Here is a 22,292-nt window from a genome sequence, read left to right on the forward strand (position 1 = left end):
AGGATGTAGACATCATTCACATATCCAAGGGGCAATGGGTTCAAACTTAAACAGGGGAAGTTTCAGTTAGATATAAGGAAGAACTTCTTCCCTGTGAGGGTGGTGAGATGATGGCACAGGGTGCCCAGAGAAGCTGTGGCTGCCCCATCCCTGGCAGTGTTCAAGGCCAGGTTGGATGGGTCCTAGAGCAACCTGGTCTAGTGGAAGGTGTCCCTGTCCATGGCAGGGGGATGGAACTATATGATCTTAAGGCCCTTTCCAACCCTAACTATTCAATGATCCTTGATACAGGAGGCTTCCTTCTGGTCTGTGCCCCAGCAGACAAGCCACCAGCTGGGGTGGTGGAGACCTGATTTCTGCTTGGCTGAAAGCAAAGGTTCCGTTCAGCATCTCTTGACGCATAGAGCAGTTTTTGACCACAGAGGCATAGTATCTCTGGCTGTGAATAAGCAGCTTTTTAGAAAAGTGGAACAGCTTGAACAGCCCAAAATATACTGTACCTCTGGGATAGCAGATCTCCGTTTAGCACCAAGCAGAGAGAAAACCCCAGATGAGTGTTCTACCCATGAACTGTACAATGCACAAAGAGCACAGCTACAGCTCCAGCTTCTGTGTAGCTCCTGCCTTCTTTAAAATATCTTTTTTTATGATCTGGAGAAATGTTCTTCTTTTGAACTGCTAAAGGTTCCTGCAAAGCTTAGTTGGGGTCAGCGGAAGGCCATGGACTGGGACACATGCAGTTTGAGGACAGAATTTGAGCACTTTTTATCTCAAGATAAGTTTTATGAGTTTTTTTGGCTGATATACAAGAGTGCAGCAGGAGGTCACTAAGATAGTCAAGGGGCTGAAGCATATGGCATACTAGGAAAGGCTGAGGTAAATGGAGTTTTTGAGCCTAGAGAAGAAAGACTGAGGAGGAATCTAATGGCAATCTTCTGCTACTTAAAGGGAGGTTACAGAAAGCAACAATCCAGTCTCTTCTCAGAGGTGAACAGTGAAAAGGCATGAAGCAATGGACGCAAGTTGCAACAAGGAAAATCCTGACTGGATCTAAGGAAGAAAGTCTTCCCAATGAAAGTGGTGCAGCCCTGAGATAGGGACCCAGAGGGAATCTCAACCCTTGAAAATTTTCAAAACCCATCTGGACACAGCCTTGCAGTTAGCCATGCTTGGAGCAAGAGACGGGACAAGATACCTCCAGGTATCCCTTTGACATCTTCCAAAGGCAGAGTTTGGACAAGGACCTGTAGGGACAGAACAAGGGGAATGGCTTTAACCTGCCAGAGGGGAGACTGAGATGAGCTCTTAGGCAGAAGCTCTTCCCTGTGAGGGTGCTGAGGCGCTGGCACAGGGTGCCCAGAGAAGCTGTGGCTGCCCCATCCCTGGCAGTGTTCAAGGCCAGGTTGGACACAGGGGCTTGGAGCAACCTGCCCTAGTGGAAGGTGTCCTTGCCCATGGCAGGGGTTGGAACTGGATGAGCTTTAAGCTACCTTCCAACCCAAACAGTTCTGTGATTCTATGGCACGATTCCATGATTCATTTCTCCCTAATATCATGTCACACTTCTCTGACATGTTTGGGCTCATATTTCCATGGCTTTTGCAGAGATACACCTTGCAAGATGCTGTTTGCTGCTGCACTGCTGCACCCAGGTGTGGTCTCTGTTTCTGTTAGATGGTAACACAGATCATAATTTTCAGCCCTGTCTCCTCCCTTACCTCCAACTCCCTCAGTTTAACAAGAATTTACTACCAGTAAGGTAAGTGTAATGTCTTTCTCCCAGTGGGCTGATGCTCTACTGAACAGAACCCATAAAGGTGAGATGTTTATTTAGCATTTGTTGGAGTACCTCACTGACTTGTTCTAAGTATATTCCTATTCTGTTCTTATCACCACAGCATCTGAGCTCCTTCCCATGACACATTAGACAGTGTGACTAATATCTGTTGCATACTGTTTGTTCTGTCACCTTTCCCCAAGGAGAGGAGTGTGTGAAGCATTAACTTTTGATGCCCTAATTTTATCCTGTGCATTGTTTTAATTTGTCTGGGGTTGGTTTGCATATCTCTACAACAATTGTCCTGTGTTTGCACAGAGAAGGCAGGTGAAAGCAAGATACTGTGTGCCTAAAGAGAGAAAATGTGGTTTTTAATAACTCTCTGTTACTTGTTTGGAGTAAATTCCATACTGATATGCCAGAGAAGAAAATTTCTTCATATGCTTTACCTCATGCATTAAAAGGTCCAATATTATGAAAAGCATTTCTCAGGACAACTCACGACAGTAAATATTGCCCATAGGAAAGAGCTCTTTTCTTCCTAGAAAAGCTCAGTACAGGTTCTGAAGCTATAACCAAACTCTACCTATGACAAACCACACTGTATACTTTATAAATTTGATCTTTGTCATTATTCAAATGGTAGCTACAGTTTAGCTGTAGGTTTTTTACCTCATTTTGCCTCTTTGCAGATCATCTTGAAGAACCTGACTAACCAAGAAGTGGCCATCTTTACCTATGGTGAATGGCTGTCAAAGCTGAAAAATGCCAAGGGAAGTCTTGTGTGTGAGATGCCTGCTGTCATAAATGACGAGCAGATGATGGAGGACACAACATACACTCTTCAGGTTAAAACCAGTGACATTGGAGGTATGTTTATGGAGCATATTTTATGACTTCTCTAGTAAGAAGTTTAATTTTTAGCAATGGAAAAAAAATGCCCTGCTTGCAAATTGGAATTATGTTTAAAAGAAGCATAATTTAGCGTAGTATGCTGGAACACTGCCATTTTGGCTGGCTGTTCATCGTGACAGTGTTACTTTGTGGGATTCAGCCTCATTTAAGCTCTGGGCATAAAATATTTAGACGCAAGGCCTAGATTGGGCTTCTCAGCGCTTCCTCTGAAGATGTCTTAAAGCAGCTATTGCCAGACCATGTTGCAATAGTCAGGAGCCCCCTTTTTCTCTTTGGTCAGGTCATCCATATAGGATGGAAAGAAAAGGCTGTGGTCAAAACTGGTGGGCCCCAGGTTTTCAGTCAATACTGTCTGCATTGCCCAAAGAAGAGAGCAATAATTCACCCTGCTTTTGAAAGTGTTTCGAGACCATTTATGTCAGGCTGAGAAATACCATCCCTACATGCACACCAGATAGAAGAGGTGGAACAGAGTGTAAAGAAAGCTTCAGAGCTCCAAGAGCCAAGAAATGGGATTTCTATGTCATCTCTTGGGATCACTGCCTCTTTTCATGAGAACTTCTGTCAGGGTGGCTGAATGAAAGCTGCAGCCACGTGCAAGCTCCCTTGTGCCAAAATGGGGCAAACTAGACACTATCTTGTGGACACCTTATTTGAAAGGCTGCCCTCAAAATGGATTCTGCCACACCAGTGCACATAATCACCTCTTGATCTCCACCTCTTTCTTTTTATTTTTATATCTATATATAGGGTCGGTTTTTCTTCTTTTTTCTGGATTTACCAGTAATTTATGCAGCTTGTGAGGTTTGATCTGAGAATGTAAAAATCCCCTGGCAGAGTCTCTTCATGCCACCTCACCATTTTTTATCTATCTGCTCTGCCTGCTGCTTGTCTGGAAAACCTGTAGTGAAATACATAAAAAACCACAAAGGAGAGAGAGGAAGATTTGTTTATATATCTGGCAATCCATCTAATGTAATGTTAGATCTTTCTGTGACCTTTTTGTGAAATCCACCCCTAACTCACAAAGGCGATGGAAGTAGAAATGAGAGAATAGAAGATAACAGGAACAGCAGACAGATCTGTCCTTCCCATTGAATGAGGGTTGATGGGTATTAATGACGAAACACTTTATTTCATTACAAGCAGTAACAACCAGTAGGAAAAAGCAGTTTTGAGAGAGTCTGTTTATGATTAGATCACGCAGAACACTGACGTAATGCTGAACCTTATACAGCTTATTGAAAGAGGACACAAGTCATGAACCATCTCTCCTCTTTGATCATGATTTAGTCCATGCTCCTGGTTAGACCAGTTCAAGAAGAAAAGCATTTTATCCTTGGCTGTTAGTCTGAACATGTCTCCTGACACACTGACGTTGTCTCAGGACAGCAATGCTCCACAATGAATAGAATCAGATGCGTTTATTTCTAGGTTTAAAGTGTGTCTCTGCAATAGCTTTCAACTTTTCAGTGCACCAGAGGCACTGAGACAAAAAGAAAGTGGAAAAAAAAGAAGAACAAAATTAACCTCAAATATTTGTCACCCTCCAAAAAATCCTACTTTTGTTCTTAGTATCTTCTAGTCTAGGCTGTGTGGTGAATTCATCCAGGAGCGAAATCTTTATGAGTGGTCTGGATCACCCTTTGGAGGGTCTCTGTCAGTGTCTCTTCATCAGATTCAGACAGAGCCAGCACAGTTAACTTAGGTTAGATGGCTAAAGTCTGGGAAAATGAATCCCACAAAAAATGTCCTGCAGCAAACTAGAAAACATCAGCCATTTCCTCACCATCATGCACACATATTCAACAACAGTCTCATTTTACTTTTTCCTCAAAGAAATCTTGGTGTCACAGTTTGGCTTTCCAGAAGCCTTTGAGCTTGGGTGATCATGTAATATAACTGTTTCACCAAGGGAAAGCTCCTCTCCTGCAGTGGTCAAACCTCCTCTTTTCCAAAGGTCAAATCCAGAGGCCCCCAGAAGTAGCTCAGATAGCAGCTCTGAGTACACATAGGTATGGGGAGAAGAGGTTGTTACAGCAGACACAACTGTGGTTAAAACCAAGATCTTGATCTATTTTTGATCTTACAAGAGATGTAAAGCATAATCTTATTTTCTTCAAGGTATGACCCACAGACACAGCTGCAATAGAGCCAGACCTCCTGCCATCTCTTTCCATGGCACAAAAATGTCCTTGCGGGTTAATTTTGATTTACACAAACTTTCTGTATTCTATATGCAGGCATGTGCACTGTAATGCAACTACATGGAGAAAGAATAGATAGCACTTTCTAATTTTCCAAGCACTAATGAAACAGAAGGGTTTTATCTTTGCTGTTATAAGGTTAATTAGTATGTTGACAGCTTGGCTACAGCCTTCAAATTACATAAATTTGGACAGTTGGTGTCAGTTCTTAGTGCCTTATCCAAGCCTCAGCTAAGTCAAAAGAAGGATGTTCTTTGGTCTCAGAAGGCTGACTCAATCCCAGAGTTTGTTTAAAAATTATGAACCCCCTCAGTAAGAATAATAAAATCATAGATCTCTTGTTGAAAGGGACCTCTGGAGGTTGTTATTTCGCCCATTTTCCTGCTCAAAGGACCATTGCCAGGGCTAGGTCAAGTCAGCTCTGCCCAGAATTATGGGCATCTCTAGGGATGGTGATGCCACCGCCTCCCCAGGCAGCTGATCCAAACCTGAACCATTCTCATGATAAACATTTTATTCCTGGTGCACAATCTCAGCTTCCCCAGCAACTTGTGGCTGTGGCTTCCTGGGGTATGGTTTGACATCTCCACAGTACATGACCCTGTCACCATTATCACTATCCTTCCATGTGGTCAAAGGGCCCTTTTCACCTTCCCCAGCTCATCTCTCTTGGCTTATCCTCATGGTCATGTGCCCCAGCTCCTGTCCATCTTGACAGCCATCTGCTGAGCTCTCCCCAGTGTCTTGACATGACACAGAAATTTAAATTGGTGGCATGGCCTAAGTATGGGCTTCTCAGTACTGAGCAAAGGAGGTTTCATTCCCTTCAGCTCTTCCTGATGCAGCCCAATATATAGTTTGCACTAACCACTGAGAACTTGCTGTTAGCTCAGATTCAACCTCCGTATGAGTATTCCTGATATAACCTTTGGGTCATCTTCAACTCCCCAGCACATACACGTGCAGCATTTATTCCACCCCAGATGCAGAACTTTATATTTCACCTTGACAAACTTCTGGAGATTTCTGCTTGCCCAGTCCTCAAGTTTCTCAAGGTCCATCTAAGTTGGAATTCTGCCATTCAGCATGTCAGTCACTCCCCCAGACTAGAAATCTGCTGAGGATGCACTCTGTCATTGCTTAGGGTGTCGATGACAAAGTTCAGTGCTGCAGACCCCAGTATTGACCCATGAGCTATTGCACTCGTTGTTTAAGGCTTGTGCAACCATAGTACCTTCATCTCTTCATTCACCAAGTTTGTTGCAGTTCCTAAATGCGCCTGACAGGTTCTTGGAATTTTCAACAGCAGCAGAAAAAAATCAGACATCCAGATAGGTGAAATGTATGTTGATTCAGAAATATCTGTTCTTTTCATTCCTGTCTCCTGCTAATTGCTTGTGAAGTAAAAGTCACAGCATGAGGCCTTCATAAGCTTCTTCCTGCAGGGATGGTCTTGCTAAGAAACAGTTGGTTCTGTGCTTTTTGAGACCTTGCATTAATTGTGAGGCTGCTCCTTGTAAGGAAATGGACTTCGGCTTGCTTTGTTCCTCACCTCAGCAAGCTTTAGGGTCATAAAAGGTACTAGCAAATGGACTGCCTGAATCCCTGATGCTTTCTCTTCCTTCTTAAGTCCCTCCCAGGGAACTGCTGAAAATTAGCACCAATTTAACATAAACAGTTTTTTCACATGGGCACCACATGTTGCTTTGCCTTTTCTCTGTATGACTCTTTTTCTTCCCTATTTTATTTTCTTTTTAGTATTTTTTCTTTCAGTCTTGCTATAAGAAGAGTTGTGACTTCTTCCCAGTTTCTGTATTCAGTTATTCTGAAGAAGTAGTAGCTTTCTCAAGAAGTTTTAAGTGCCCTCAACTTTGTCTTTGCATTGTGTTGTGAATGGAGCCGTGGGAAACATGGCCCTTGTGGGCCAAAGTGGATTTACAATACTCTTGAATAAGGAATGGCTAGGCAGATGGTTAGTTTTCAAAGCTGGGGTGCCTAACCAGCAGCAGCAGAAGCTGACTTTATAAGAGATATTTGAGCTTCATGGTCTTATGTTTATTTGCCCAAAATTTAAGGGCTCTGGTTCTGAGACAGCAATGAATGTCTTCCCACGTGGAATAAAATTTCTTTCTATTAATCTGCTTTTTTTTAATTATGGCATCAAAATATGACATCAAAAAAAAAAACAACCCCAATAATTTTGGTCGAATTATTGATAGTGCCAGGTAAAGTGTTGTAGCACTTTAAGAAAAATATTTGTAAAGTTACTGCAGGTGAGGGATTGGCCCTAAACTTCCCAGAAGTTTCCCAGTCAGAAAATGCATGGCAGGGAGGTGAAACTAAATGATCTGTAAGGTCCTTTCTGACCTAAACCATTCTATGATTCTATGGAAATTGACAGCATAGCTGTTCTTTGTGGCAAAATATGAACAGTAATGGGCATACGACAGTCAATTTCAGGTAATAAAGATCATCTTAGAAATTGCTCTTTTTCTAATACATACGTAAGAAAAAGTAGAAGTTGGTGGAGGAAACTAGTGAATGAGAAACAGATTTTTTTCCATTAAATGCAGCATGAGCAGTATTTTGAGAAACCAGAATATAGAGGGAAGACCTATGGAGATAGAAAACTGGTCCACAAAATGCTATAGTGGTTTAGCTGATGACCTGCACTTTGTTTTCAAAGCCCTGTGGTGTGCAACACGGGAAGAGCAATATGACACTAGACCCAAGGTGAAGCGTCCTGGGTGCCACAGAACAGCTTGAAGGAGGCTGTGAGACCACAGTGTAGAAAAGGGATTGTGACCCAGTTGGAAGTACAACATGTACTAACACTTTGGAGATAGAAACATTAAAATATGTTCTTTAATGCTTCCATAGATAGCTGGTTTGGTCACTTTGCTTCCCAAGCCATCTTGGAAAAATAGGAATGACAACACTGACATCCCCTGCAGGGCAATGAGATACACAGTGCTCCATCAGGAGCAGATACTCCTCCTTCCTATTACTATTGCTAACCATTGTGGTCACCATACCCTAAATTCAAGGCGAAAGCATTTCCAGCTGTATTTGAGGGGTGGGCTGGAAGGGCTGTCTTGTTAGCTACCATCGGGTGTATTCCTTGCAGGATCCTGCACAAATTCAGTGAAATTCATTGACTGTGCCCAGACAAACCTGATCAGCACTGCTTTTGCTGCCTCCATTTCCATCATCTGGGGGCTGGGTGTCAGGTCTATATGGCAGGCTAGCTGCTGACCATGTGCCTTGCTCTCTTCTTCCAGGAGCCGGTACCGATGCCAACGTGTCCTTGATCCTGTTTGGGGAGAACGGGGACAGTGGGACCCTGCCTCTGAAGGAGTCCAACAAGTCTAACAAGTTTGAAAGGAACCAGATGGACGAATTCAGCTTCTCGGACATGCTGAGCCTGGGAGATCTCTGCAAAGTGCGGATCTGGCATGACAACAAAGGTCAGGGCAGTGACTTGGGGGCAGGAGAGGTCAGGACATTGTTTTAAATCAAAGTACCTCCTCTGTGGACATGGGGCAGGCTGAGGGCACTCTGATGCAGGCTAGGTAATCTCAAAGATCTTACCTGGATCCTGTGTCTTAGCTTGCCTGCCTAGACACACCCTGTTATAGAGGAGACCTTCTCCCTTCATGCTGATGTGGTCTGATGTGTTCTAATGTGGTCTGATGTGTCTGCTCTAATGGATCCACATCTTCAGTCTGAGCCACTGCAGCAGTACAGATGACAGCTTGTCCAAAGCAAAGCCATTTGCTGGCTCTTTTAGTGCAATACCTTTTTTCACAGGCTGGTATGGCACTTCTTTAGCAATTTAGTACTATTAGCATGACACCAACACGTGGGGCATTGTAGCCTGGTATAACATAGTGAGTTTTGGAAGCTAGAAATAAAGATCTGTTTATCAAAATCACTATATCAGCCAGTGAGCTTGTATTGCCCTGCCGAGAGAGATTCTGACATTTCCTTGCTGCTGGACACCCTGATGGGTTTCACAAACAGCAGTGCTTGATACTATTGTCATAGCTGTTGGTGTCGTTATTCAGGCACCAAGCAGCATCTTGCAACAAATGCATCATTCACTTGCTGTGATGACATCTCATTCCATCTCCATCTAAACGAGATTAACAGTGACTTGCTTGCTAGTGGCAGGCCCTTGCTGCAGCCCAGAAGTGAAGTTTTATAGCTCTCATAGACCCACTTGGTTCAGTGTTAACAAGGCAATTTTGGCAGTAGTATTTATCAAAGTCCTGGGAGGAATGGCAGCAGGACTAGCCAGTTGTTGTCTGGTTGTACTGAGACAGCTGGCTTATGGCTGGGCAGGGGTTATATGTCAGCATGAATAGATTCTGGCCATCATCTTCTTGACCTCTGCAAGTCATGGCAGATGGCGGAAGGCTGTATCTCATGCAACATTAATGGAAGATACCACCTCTGGGTCAGACTTCCCCACTGGAAGTTTGCCCCCTTGTTTTTATTTAAAACAGTAAAAAGTAAAAAGAATGGAAATCCTATTGTAGCCTCTGTCTATTATGAAATATGGGAAACAAACCCATCCACCTAACATGATTGTTTATTTGCAGCATCTGCAAACTTTGATCCCATTTATCACTCTCACAATGCAGGACAATTTAGTTCCTTAGCCCGTAATATCATGTTATACAGCCAGCGCTGAATGCAGTCAGAGTGCTGCATTTACCTGATTTTAGTTATCAAATCACTTCTTTGAATCTTCAGTTTAGATGCAGATAAAGAAAGGACTATAAAGGTACTAGAGTTTTAGCTCAGGAAACAGGCATCTCTGTAGTTGCAACGGTCATTTGGATGCCCTGGGAGCATGAAGAAATAAATATGGACTTGTACATTCATTTCCAAATGCATCACTATCTAAATGTATGCAAAAAGAACACTTCCCTCAGGTCACATCGTGGCTCCCCAGTGGTGGGTCATGCAAAAAAGATGAAATGCACCCACCACATCAGAGCTGATATTTAGGGTTCAGGCACTTGAACAGGCTGGGGTGCAGGGAGATGAGAACTCAGTCAGATGAGGATCTGTTGAGCCCAGCAGCTGTTTCCAATAGCAGCATCACTGTGTGCCCAAGAAAGAGGAGGAACTGCAAGAGTGCATAATCCTTCCCCAGTCCTCTGCAACTTACTATGCATAGCTCCAGGCATGTCATGAACTGGTTATCCTTTTTGTCCATTAAGAAACTTGCAGTGTATTTTCTCATTCAAGTGTTTGTCCAGACTCTCCAGGAGACATTTGGCACCTGTGGCAACCTGTGGCAATGAGTTCCATTGGTCTGCTCTCTGCTGAGTGACAAGCAAATCCTGTTAATCTGGACTGGTTTGCTCCCTTTTTCTTCTTGCACAAGTGATCACGGTTCAACTTCTCTGTGCCACTGATGATGAAGTTGAGGCAGGCTGGGAGGTTACCACATTGCAGCTGTGCTATGGTAATGGCTATCAGCATGCTCTTGGTTAGAGGCAAAGGGAAGAAGCACAGTTCAGCCTTAAGCTAAGCAGTAAATAAGCTCAATTAGTTTGAATTTGCTATGAGCTAAGATCATCTACCCAGATAGCCACCAGAAGTCTGCTAAAATAGTAAACCATGTGTCCAGAACCTGAAATATGAATATAAATACACATTGCAACTTCATACTCTTTCCATATCACTGCCCTATTGATGGGTTCCATTTATAAACAAAAGTTAATAGGGCTTTTAACAGACCTAGTTGACTGCAGGGTTAAGCCTTGGACAAACAACATGATCAGGTTTTGCTCAACGAAAATATACTTGTTTGCCCCCCCCCCAGAAAGAAGGAGAACTGTGTTTTAAATCCTAACATATGTTGCCTTCATTGTTCTTGCATTAGTCATGCAAAAGACATATCCTATCTAAAACTTCACACAATGCAGCATGACAGTTTGTTGAGTGGGTAGAGTATTTATTACTGCTGGGATCCCAGGCTATATAGCTCGCTTTTGCATGCATGCCTGCTCTCTTTACATATTTTATTTAAATTGGCTGTGCCACTGGTTAGAAATTCCTGGCTGTATTTTTTGGAAAGGAGTAGCCGGGTCAGAGGTCAAGGGTTGTGTATGCTTTTTGTCAGATACTTGAGGGACTTGAGGTATTAAATAAAAATGTGCTTGTATTTACCGTTACTCAGAGGCATCAGATGTTGATCATTCTTTCCTTAGTTTTTTTTTTTTAAACTGAACAGTTTTCTGTCAGTGATCTGTGGAAGACTCAGCCTCACACTGGCCTATCCTGCTGCTACAATCATAGACTCACAGACTGGTTTGTGTTGGAAGGGAGCTTAAAGCTCATCCAGTTCCAAACCCTGCCATGGGCAAGGACCCCTTCCACTAGGGCAGCTTGCTCCAAGCCCCTGTGTCCAACCTGGCCTTGAACACTGCCAGGGATGGGGCAGCCACAGCTTTTCTGGGCACCCTGTGCCAGCGCCTCAGCACCCTCACAGGGAAGAGCTTCTGCCTAAGAGCTCATCTCAGTCTCCCCTCTGGCAGGTTAAAGCCATTCCTCTTGTCCTGGCCCTACAGGCCCTTATAAAAGCCTCTCTATTTCTTGTAGGTCCCCTTGAAGTAGTGGAAGAATGCCTACATGCTTAATGCTTGGAACATGATTGAAGTTCTTTTCCTAAGAGTAATCAGCCTCAATGAAAGCATCATCCTGTTTTCATTCACATTAGATGCATTTAGCACTAGTTCAGGACTAGTTCAGAGAACTACTACTAGGATCACGAGGCTTCTTTTTCCATTCAGACATCACCTGGTCCCAGAAAAAGTCACCCAAACTGCTCTCATTTCAGAACAAAAGACATTTAAATGGTTTGTCAAATGTGGCTACTTTGACATGATGTCCAGCTCCACATTCCATCCTCATCACAAAGTTCTGCTGCAGTGGCTTTGCTCCCATTTCACATCCTACTTTTGTTTCTCTTCTCACTGAAATTTGACTGCAGTAATTACAATGCCAAAGGCTGTCAGAACATTTTTAAATAGCAAACACTGTGTTTGCCTCATCTGGAAAAGCATGTCAGTTTTATGGTCCCACTTTAATGCTTTTAAATGCCATTTTCCCCACAAAAACTGCTGAATGGCATCTTTCTATGAGACCTAAAGGAGGGATGAACTCCCCTCTGACTTCAGTAATTTCCTCTGTCTTCAGTAAAATTGATTAGGGAGGAATTCAGCACTCATTTAAAAGCAGGTAGTTTAGAGACTTCACAACTGCAACTTTCAGGAACTTGTTCCTGGCTTTTTAGCTGTTTGGAGCTCACCAGTGAAAGTCTGGTAACAACGAATTGCTGTAAATGAAAATTAGTTTCAAGTTTTGCTCCATGTCTTTTTAGCTTGCCCCTATTTGCTTTTAGATACTGATGTTCAACCTAATATATTTAGGCTCCCTGAGCAAATTAAATCGTTTCCAGACTCCCCATCTCCTGATCTCAGATAGGCATTATGTATTTTTTCATATCTCAGTTAATTTACTTCTACATTTATGCAAGATCAGTATCTGTAGGTCTGTAGAAATGCTGGCTTTCTAAATATAGGCCTCAATTTTTTCTCTGGTTTAAGGACTAAATCAGCATTCTGGAATAGTGGCTTAAAGTTTCTCTGTATCTCAGTAATGGAATTATTTACCTAGAAAACTTTTTTATTTTTTTTTCTTTTTATCCTTGCAGAGATATATCTCCAAGGACATATGGGAAATCTGGATTTAGCTCTCTCATCTGCCTCAGTAGATTTGAACCCAGATGATAAGCAGTCTTTCTAAAGTCATTAATTTCAGATTCTTGATTATCTCAGTTACCATCAGCCAAAGGGAGCCAGAGAGAGTCTAAGTATGGTTAAACCAGACTTCTTTGTGTATAAAAGCAAAGACAAGTAAACACCAAGGTTATCAGGCCAACATCTTTGCCTCAACAAGGCCCTTCTCTCAATTATGCCAACTGCTGTGACATTTTCCAATTGAGTTTTAAATAGCGTAACTGCCCAGTGACTCCTTTTGGGTGGCTCTTCAAATGGAGAAAGTATCTAATTCCAATTTCTTGATCTGGACCCAAGTCACAAACTTTAAAAGCATACTCCTTTTCTTTCTTTGAAGGAACTACCTGTTTAAAGAGCAGCATCTTGGATCAGATCTTAAATTGTCCAGCCATTGAACTTGTAGCACATGGTCTTTCCAGAGGTATATTTGTGTAATTCAGAGACAGGATTTAAAGTCTTTTGGTCACCTGTAGGTCATAAATTATTAAAAAAAAACCTAAAGATCTGCCTTTTTAGTCTTTTGTAAGGGCACACCCCAGCACTGACTTACAAAGCCCTTATATACCATGAACCTTCCTCCCTCAGAAGTGGTAGTTTTTTTTCCTTACATTCAACATTCCTATCACAGAGATGTGCTACAGGCATTACAGCAGAAGCAGGAGACACTGACAGTATATCACTGTCCAGATTTGACATAAAGTAAGGAACAAAAGAGAAAGTTGTAAGCAAATAAAACAACAGACTTGGAGAGAAGGTGAAGACTGCAGTGTTGACCTGCACTATTGACCTAATTTTTTCCCAATTTTCTATAACTGCAGAGCCCTTCACTACAGAGTGGAAGAACCACAAAGACCAAGTACAGCTGTAGAATCAACAATTCTATAAAAGCTTCTCTTTTCTACAAGCCTCTTTAGCATCTTCTGCGGAAAATTGCATCCTTCTTAAATGCTTCTGCATCAAGTATGTCTCAATAAAACACAAAAATATACTTCAATCACAAGAATATAATCTGAGAAACTGCTATGTCTTCACTCTGACCTGTTAAGTATTTTTGCACAGGGGTAGTTTATCTGTAAGATAGGTGGGTGGGGTGAGGTCTAAAACTAATTCATGAGTGGTTTTGAGTCAAATCCTGGACTGTGTATGTTACACAGACAACAGAGGAAGAGGGACAGGGGACCTATTTTCTAAAACTGTCCCAAGTGTTAAGCTTTTGCTTTGCCAAAGGTTGTGAGAGGTTTTGCATTGCCTGTCTGCTCTGACGAGAAATGCTGTGGCGTGAACCAACACGATCCTAAAGGAGAGATACACAAAATTAATCTATTTTTATTCTGCCACTGGCCTGCAGAATGACCTTGCGTAAATCACATCCCTGTACCTCATTTTCAATTATGTAAATTAGGGATAAAAAATATTCACCTTTTTAGAGTGTTTTGAGATGTACTGATGCACAGCTAGATGCTATGATTTTAAAACCTCACAATTAACGCTCCATTTCTAGCAACCCGATGCTGCTATCAAAGCTCCCACTGCTTTCTGAGTGATGTCTTGTGTAGTGGTTAGGCATGGATGGTCATCTAACCAGGCAGGAGATAAATAATGTCAGAGGAGACAAGGCTGATGAACTGTCTTTGTAGTGGTCATTATTTTATGTTTCAGAAGATGTGGAAATTAAAATATTGCAGTTAAGGGGCTGATCAGAGCTGGTTGATGGCTATGAAAGGCTGGGCAGCAACAGTTCTTCACTGCTCCCTGAGCAGCCAATGTCCCAAGAAATATTTTTCATTCACTCACTCCCATGGGAACATAAGCACCAGCAATGACAGCTATTACCCTTGATCAGGTACCCACTGCTTACAAAACCAAACCAAAGAAGATCTGCTACAGATAGATAAAAAGATAGAGGAGAAAACTGATGAATATAGAATCACAGAATCATAGAGTATTTAGGGTTGGAAAGGACCTTAAGATCATCCAGTTCCAACTCCTCTGCCATGGGCAGGGACACCTCACACTAAACCATGTCACCCAAGGCTCTGTCTAACCTGGCCCTGAACACTGCCAGGGATGGAGCATTCACAGCTTCCTTGGGCAACCCATTCCAGTGCCTCACCACCCTTACAGTAAAGAACTTCTTCTTTATATCCAATCTAAACTTCCCCTGTTTAAGTTTTAACCCGTTACCCCTTGTCCTGTCACTACAGTCCCTAATGAAGAGTCCCTCCCCAGCATCCCTATAGGCCCCCTTCAGATACTGGAAGGCTGCTCTGAGGTCTCCACGCAGCCTTCTCTTCTCCAGGCTGAACAGCCCCAACTTCCTCAGCCTGTCTTCATACAGCAGTGCTCCAGTCCCCTGATCATCCTCGTGGCCTCCTCTGGACTTGTTCCAACAGTTCCATGTCCTTTTTATGTTGAGGACACCACAGCTGCAAAGAGTGGACATGGTTTAGCTTCCATGGACATGTGTGTATCCAAGCATGGATGTGATTCTGACAGCACAGATTTGACCCCACCAGCTTTCGCTTTGCAAGGAATAGTTAATGTTCAGTAACACAAAGCAAAAGACCAGGAGCCTGATGAGCAGTGAACCCACCAGACTCAGTTCAATCTCACTTTTTTCTCCCATCCTTCCATGTTTCTGCATGTATCAGAAGAGCTTAATAATTTAGGTGTCAATATAGGCTGGGGAAGAAGTGCTGCCCTTTGCCCAAGAGGGGCAAAGGAAACTTGTAGTGCTGCAAGTTGAGGTTTTGGTTAAATGAAGCAGTAATGTCATTATGTGTTACATCTACTACTTCCGAAGTCAGACTTGACTGATCAAATCACTGCAGAAATACATGACAAGGAGCTTACAATCCAGCCTGTCTGTCTAATATCAGGAAAGCACAGGCTTTCATCATCACCTGGTAAAAAGTCAGGATGGTCCTTTCAGGTGTACACAGAGGGTCCTTGACCACCATCACCCAGATGTCAGCTTGGACCCTTTTGAGAAAGGAGAATAAATGGGACAAATAACAGCTCTTTTACATCAGAACACTTGGGGAAGATGATGCCCTTCATGACACTAAATTATACAGAGCCAAGCAAGCAAAATGATTCTGTTTTCCCCAAAGCTCTTCTCCTCCTCTAATTACATTTGAAAGGTTTTCCATGCTACTGAAAATGTCCTTTTCAGCTGTGGACCATTAAGGAGCCTACATGACACAGCCACAGGTTTTATTAGGGCCAGTTTGCTGTTGGGGATTTTGATGGCAGCAAAACAGACCTGGATCGAAGTACCTTTTGTTAGGAATATTGAACATTTGTTACTGTGAGAGGGGATCTTCTACAAAGGCACAGTGGTGGCAACATTGTTATAAAGACTGAGACCAGAATAATGAAGCAGAAACTGCTCAGATATGTGCTATTTCTACCCCTCTGCCCCAAAGCAGTAATGGAGACAAATGTAATGGTCCTAGTTTGTACTGGGGTCACTGCAGAAAAGCCCACCATGTTGTCCAAGGCCTTTGTACAGTTGATTTGTTCCTGAGTCCTTGTCCTGATGCTGTTGATTGAGGTGCCAGTGGGACACAAACAGATCTGCTCTGGTTCTTCTACAGACATTGAAATTCGAATGATGGAGTAGCTGTGGCTTTCATGGTAAGTCAGGAGGGAAGATTTAGATTAAATATAAGCCAGAAGCTCTTCCCTGTGAGGGTGCTGAGGCGCTGGCACAGGGTGCCCAGAGAAGCTGTGGCTGCCCCATCCCTGGCAGTGTTCAAGGCCAGGTTGGACACAGGGGCTTGGAGCAAGCTGCTCCAGTGGAAGGTGTCCCTGCCCATGGGAGGGGGTTCTAACTAGATAAGTTTTAATGTCCCTTACAACACAAAGCAGTCTGGGGTTCTGTGATCAGGATCCGCTATCCAGTGGTATCTAGCTAAAAGGCTGATGAGCCATTGCTGCAGAGGTCCTTTCAGGCTGTGTGAGCAGTGGACAGGACCTAGGTTAGCTCCTTCTAACCCTGATACATCTCTGCCACTTTTCTGGCTCCTCTTCCTGAATCCTTCACTGCTGTCGACTCCATAAACCAGCTAGTGCTGAGGGTTTGATGCCTCTGGGTTACATCTATATAGGATGTAGTTTCCTTTCCTGCTGTTTCATAGACACAGTAATGTCTCTGAGACCATTGCACTGCTAAAGCCACACAGGAAGAGAAGCTGTAAACAGGGTAATATCCTGAAACTAAAATTTCATACCTGAAAAGTGATTCTACAGACGTCGTTTCTTTTCCTTCCACTGATGTGCTTTCAGCACACAGATCCAGCTCAGCGGAAGGAAAGTCTCACATTTACACAGTGCATTACTGGACTTCGCATTTTTTCCAGATGGATGTGAAAAGAAATTAAATCTATCTTTTCCCAGTCTGAAACAAGAGTAAAACAATACCTTAGCTGGTAAGCCTCAATAGTTTCTTCAGCCTCTAACCAATCATTTCATTTCCATATCAGCTTTTAAATGGCGTTAAATCCTGTGTCAGTCAAACCCTTGATGTGACACCGCTCCTGGCATCAGGGGACACAGACAGGGTGGGAAAGTGTGCTGCCCTGGGCATAGCCAGTACAGCATTCACCTAATCACTTTTCTTGAGAAATTAAAAGTGATATGGAATACTTCTACAGCTTCCAGGTCTCCTAATTTAAATTGTTAACCATTAGGAAGGAAAACAAGAAAAGACCAATTCTAGTGAGAGGGGAGAAAAACATTTTTCCTTTAATGCAAAAAGGAGGATGCTTTGGGGCAACAACACATTTTTTCTAAGCTCCTTGGCTTCAGGTACCCTTGTGCTGTAAGGGACACCCTGCTGGTCTTTTCAGTGTCAATTCCCTGACAGAGCCCAGACCTTGCCCTTTAAATAACCCAGAGATGATAAATGCATCTTTTGCAGGGAACACCAGGGCAAGCTACACTTTGTGCTTGCTTTTCCCTCAACTCCAACACCTTCTGGAAAGTCAGCTCTGGCCCACCTCTCCCTGTGATAAAAGAGCAGGTTTTTGATGCAGCTCTCCTGGTAAGCGCATGCTCAACCGGGCTGTAGAAGATGGAGGAGGGTTTGTGCATCTCATTCACTCTCCTTTCTGATACTGCTGCTTAGCACTGATCCTGTCCAAGTCATGCTGTTCACTGCTGGCAGCAGGACTAGGATCAGAGATTTATTCTATCCCAGTCTGCATTCATTGATCTCTCTCTCTAGAGAATTATGTTTTCTTTCTTTCAGCCTGTACGTTTTTAACTAAAGTTCTGATGGAAGCCGAGCAGCCTCCTGAATATGCTGCAGAGATGTTCATTAAACTTAAATGGAAATGAGCATGCTGAAAAGAATAACAGCTGACACTGCCAACATGCTTAGAATACATTTCTGTAGAGCCCCAAAGAGCAAGTTGCTCCAAGTAGAGCATGGGGGGAGCCCTGAGGAACTTGGTAACATCTGCCCAGGAGGCAGTAAACTGGTACTTCATCCCATCCCACCCTCAAAACCATGCTCAGGACTTTTGTCCTGCTGATGCAGCCTGGAGATCTTGCATGCTAGTTGTGCACTCATCTCCACTGCCTGGGTGCTGGACCTGTGGTATTTGTACAGGTCTTGTCACTGGCAGATGGCATTTGTCCTCCCAGTTCAAGGGGTCAAGAATGTACTGGAGAGAGTCCAGTGAAGGGCTTCAAAATTAATTAAGGAATTGGAGCATCTGTTGTGGGATGTTGGAGCATCTGAACCACCTGGGGCAGTTCAGCTTGGAGAAGGGAAGGTTCAGGGGGATTTTATCAATATGTACCAATATCGGATGGGAGGGCAAAGAAAATAAGAAAATAGAGCCGGACTCTTCTCACCAGCACCTGGTGACAGGACAAGAGGCAATGAGCATTATTTGAAATACAGGAAACTCCATTTAAACATAATTAAAAAGTTTTTTTTTCCTCGTCATGAGTAATCAAACACTGGCACAGGTTGACCAGAGAGGTTGTGGGGTCTTGGTCCTTGGAGATGTTCAAAACTGAACTGAAACAACCCGCTTTAGCTAAGGCTGTTTTAAGCTAGCAGTTGGACTAGATGTTCTCCAGAGCTCCCTTCCAGCCGCAATGATTCAGCACTTTCATGCCCCCAAAATGTAAGGAGCAAGTGGTGTCTTTGGTTGAGGTCTGTGCTTCATCTGTGCTTCATAGCAGGCAATTTCCTAACTTGAAGAAGGTTCTGGAAGCCAAAGAATGAACAGGAATGGCTGTGAGGCTGGTAAAGACCTGCCAACACATAGTGTGGAAGGATGTCAGTCCACTGGGTAACTTGCTGATATAAACTAGAAAGGTGCCATCATTTTATTTCAGGGCTACAGAAGATTAATATTTGCAAACTGAGGAAGTAGGCATATGGCAGTGAGTTCTTGGAAGAGCAAGAGCTGTTTAATGTCTTTGGGATGTAAATAAGCCAACAGAAATCTTTCATCATGAGCATCACATTTCTTTGTCTAACTAATAACAGGACTTGTAAGTAGAACTGTCAAAACCTTTTGTCCTCCCCCAACCTCAACAAGAGCTTCTTGTATTTCAACAAAGAAATCAGGAAGATGTTCACAAATGCCCTTTTCTTCATTTACAAGTTTCTTTTCCACTTGGGGAAAATGAAAAAGTAAAATAGGAAACAGAAATGGAACTTGTCGTGGTTTAAGAAGGCCCCAAGGCAAAGTTTGGCAATTTGGTGGTCTCCTGCTAGAGCATCCATTGCTTTAGTCTGTCCTAGGTTCTTATCCAGTCCAGCACTACTGGATTCAGTCTGGTTGCTTGGCAAAGTCAGGATAGCATGGGTGATTTCCTTGCATGTGTTAGCTGGCAGGGTCAAAGGAGCAAGTTGCAATTTACCTTCTGACCTTCAAATCCAAGTACATGGGGTTTGGGGGCAAGACAACCTATAAGAAAAGACACTAAACCCTACAGCTTGTGGCCAGCTAGCACTCCAAAAAGTGAAGGGACCACCACAAACCATGCCTACACTGCTGCGTCTAATAGTTATAGACGTGTGGTGGAGGAGTGGAGGTTAGATGGAGCATGAATTCCTATATTTCATTTTGCTTTATGTTTTCATTTTTCTCCTAAAATGGAAGGAAGAATCAATAGCAGTTTCTGTGACATATGGTCTTGAGAAAGTCAACATTAGTTTTGGTGACAGAACAGTCCAGTGGAAGGTGTCCCTGCCCATAGCATCAGGGTTGGAGGATTGGAACTAGATGGCCTTTAAGGTTACTTCCAACCCAAACCAGTATGTGATTCTATGATTTCTAGCACCAGGAAGGTGCTACCAAGGAAAGGTATCTCACCTCCATGCCCAAGATACGAGAAAGTATCCAAGTCTTTTTTATTCTGTTGCTTTACTAGGAATCGCACCAGGTTGGCACTTGGAATATGTTGATGTGATGGACTCTGCCATGGACAAGACATTTCGCTTCCAGTGTGATCGCTGGCTGGCTAAAGGTGAAGATGACGGGCAGCTGATAAGGGAACTGGCTTGTGCAAATAATGACATTCTGGAACTGAAGGAACGCACTGGTAAGATTAGAGTTGACTTGTGGTGTTTGCTGAGTGACTGCAGAGGCCACAGGACCACATCTCCTGCAAGCTCCTTCACTAAAGATTCCTATGCAATAGGTGTTTGTGGTTGCAGTGTTCAAGGGCTGGGTTATTTAGAATACTCTTCAAAAGTGCAGTGGTGTGATCAAAAAAAAAAAAAAAAAAAAAACAAATCAGGATTTACAAGGAAGAAAACCATCTCATTCTGCATTGAAACCTAAGAAGGGCCCATCTGCAGTAGTCCAATCCAGCAGTAAACCATAAGCATAAGCAGTAAGACACATGGTTATGGTCTCATTAGATAAAATGGGTTTGAGTCTTTCAGGTGGAAGATAAGTTCAACCCTTAAAGCTTTGTAGGTAACATTGCTCCAGCTTCTTCCTTAACATGTTCTGGGCTACTAGCTCAAGTATCCCAGCTGAACATGATGGCTGAGCTAAACACCCCATAGCCTCGGGTCTGTTCTGGGCAGTTTCCCAGGGTCTAAGGTATTACACTGGTGTCTAATGTGGTGAGTGAGTAAAATGATCAGGAGTTATTTAACTGCACTGGTGATAGGCAAAGTGCATGGCAGTATGTCCTGCACCTCAGTGCTCTTCTTTGTGAGAGTGCTGGAGAGTCAATAATCACATTCCTTCAGTGTGATTTCACTCTGCCCCTGCAAAAAATCAGCCTTGTGACTGCCATTTTGGGTACTTACATGCCACCACAGCACCTGAGCACATCCTGTTGGGTACATGACTAACCTCACTGTCCTTGTTAGGATTGTGGAACAAAAACTTTTGGATTTGGTCTGTGCTGAAAAGGGAGTGCTTAGCACAGCAGGGAGCTGGGCACAGCTTGTTCAAGAGCTGCTCCAACTACGCTTGCAAGCTGATCGAGCAGTACTAATGTTTTTCATGTACTCTATCCCTGCATGAAATCCAAAGCACGTACAAGTCAAAAGTCCCACAGACTTCAGCTTGGTTCCATCCTTGTTTCGCAAATGTTTTCTTGTGTGCTATGATAAATATTAGGAAGAGAGTTTTTAAGCAAAGTGACAGCCAAATGAAGAGATTTTTCTGACCATCTGCTCTTCCTTTTCTGTTTAATGTGTGTGTTAATTATGCTTTAAAGCCTATGAGATTGTCACAGTAACAAGTGACAGAGAGGATGCAGAAACAAAGGAAAACATCTGGATCATCCTAGAAGGAAAGCTCGGCCGTTCGAAAGAATTCCTTATGGAAAATTCCTCCAAGAAGAGGAGATTTGAAAGGTAGTAGGACAGGATGGTGGGCTAAAAGAACAGTTGCTTGGATTTCACAAACACCACCTCTTCTCTAGTATGGTTTACAGGGTTGTGTTTATGACATGTTATTTTGCATCCCTCCTTTCCAAATGCTTAGTGGCTTCTCATCTAAAGTAAAAGGAAGATGTAAAATCAGTTTCTTATGGGCAGACACAGTGCAGGTTTAAAATCATTAGAAAAAGCCATCTGTAGTAGGAAATGTAGATTATACGTGTGTGTGTGTATGTGTCCTTTGTATTATTACATACAACCAGGCTTCTGGCAGGCCCTGGGAAAGGCTGTGTGGTTTTGAGCTGGGAGGAGCAAAAGGAAGCTGGAGGTGTTTTTAGTTCCTTTTACAGCATCATACTGGCAGTGGGAATCAGAGAGAAAGTAAAAATAGTTGGAGGCTAAATGCTGTCAGAGATACTTAGATTTGACTTTCCAGACGAATCTGTGGGGGTAAGGCTGAAAAATCGCAGTCACGTGAGGAAAGCAGAATATCAGGATCATTCAGATGAGCTGGGTGCACATTTATGGAAGATGGGACAGATCAGTTCTCTCATGTGGGACCACAGTGTTCCAAATGTGAGACGGGTTTTCTACTTTGTTTAAGGACACAGCACACCCTAGGGAGACAGAAATGTCTTTGAAGTCATGAACACTGCTCACATTCTGTTGCTTTGCAGAGAAGAAAGGTTTTTCTTGTGGTTCTG

At 43.1% G+C, this 22,292-nt stretch overlaps 1 protein-coding gene across 1 annotated transcript in view; it reads left to right on the forward strand.

Annotated features, from left to right (window-relative positions):
- The window catches only part of LOXHD1 (lipoxygenase homology PLAT domains 1), a 349,538-nt gene that overhangs the window by 142,411 nt on the left and 184,835 nt on the right, over positions 1–22,292 (forward strand). The window contains exons 36-39 of the mRNA XM_057405704.1: positions 2,470–2,647; positions 8,181–8,366; positions 20,118–20,288; positions 21,426–21,564. Of these exons, the coding sequence (XP_057261687.1) occupies positions 2,470–2,647; positions 8,181–8,366; positions 20,118–20,288; positions 21,426–21,564 (674 nt within the window). The remainder of the gene's footprint in view (positions 1–2,469; positions 2,648–8,180; positions 8,367–20,117; positions 20,289–21,425; positions 21,565–22,292) is intronic.

Source organism: Pezoporus wallicus, unplaced genomic scaffold (genome assembly GCF_028554395.1).
Source record: "Pezoporus wallicus isolate ANWC-B61680 ecotype Strahan unplaced genomic scaffold, APGP_CSIRO_Pwel_v1 scaffold_13428, whole genome shotgun sequence".
In the NCBI taxonomy this organism is placed as follows: Eukaryota; Metazoa; Chordata; class Aves; order Psittaciformes; family Psittacidae; genus Pezoporus; species Pezoporus wallicus.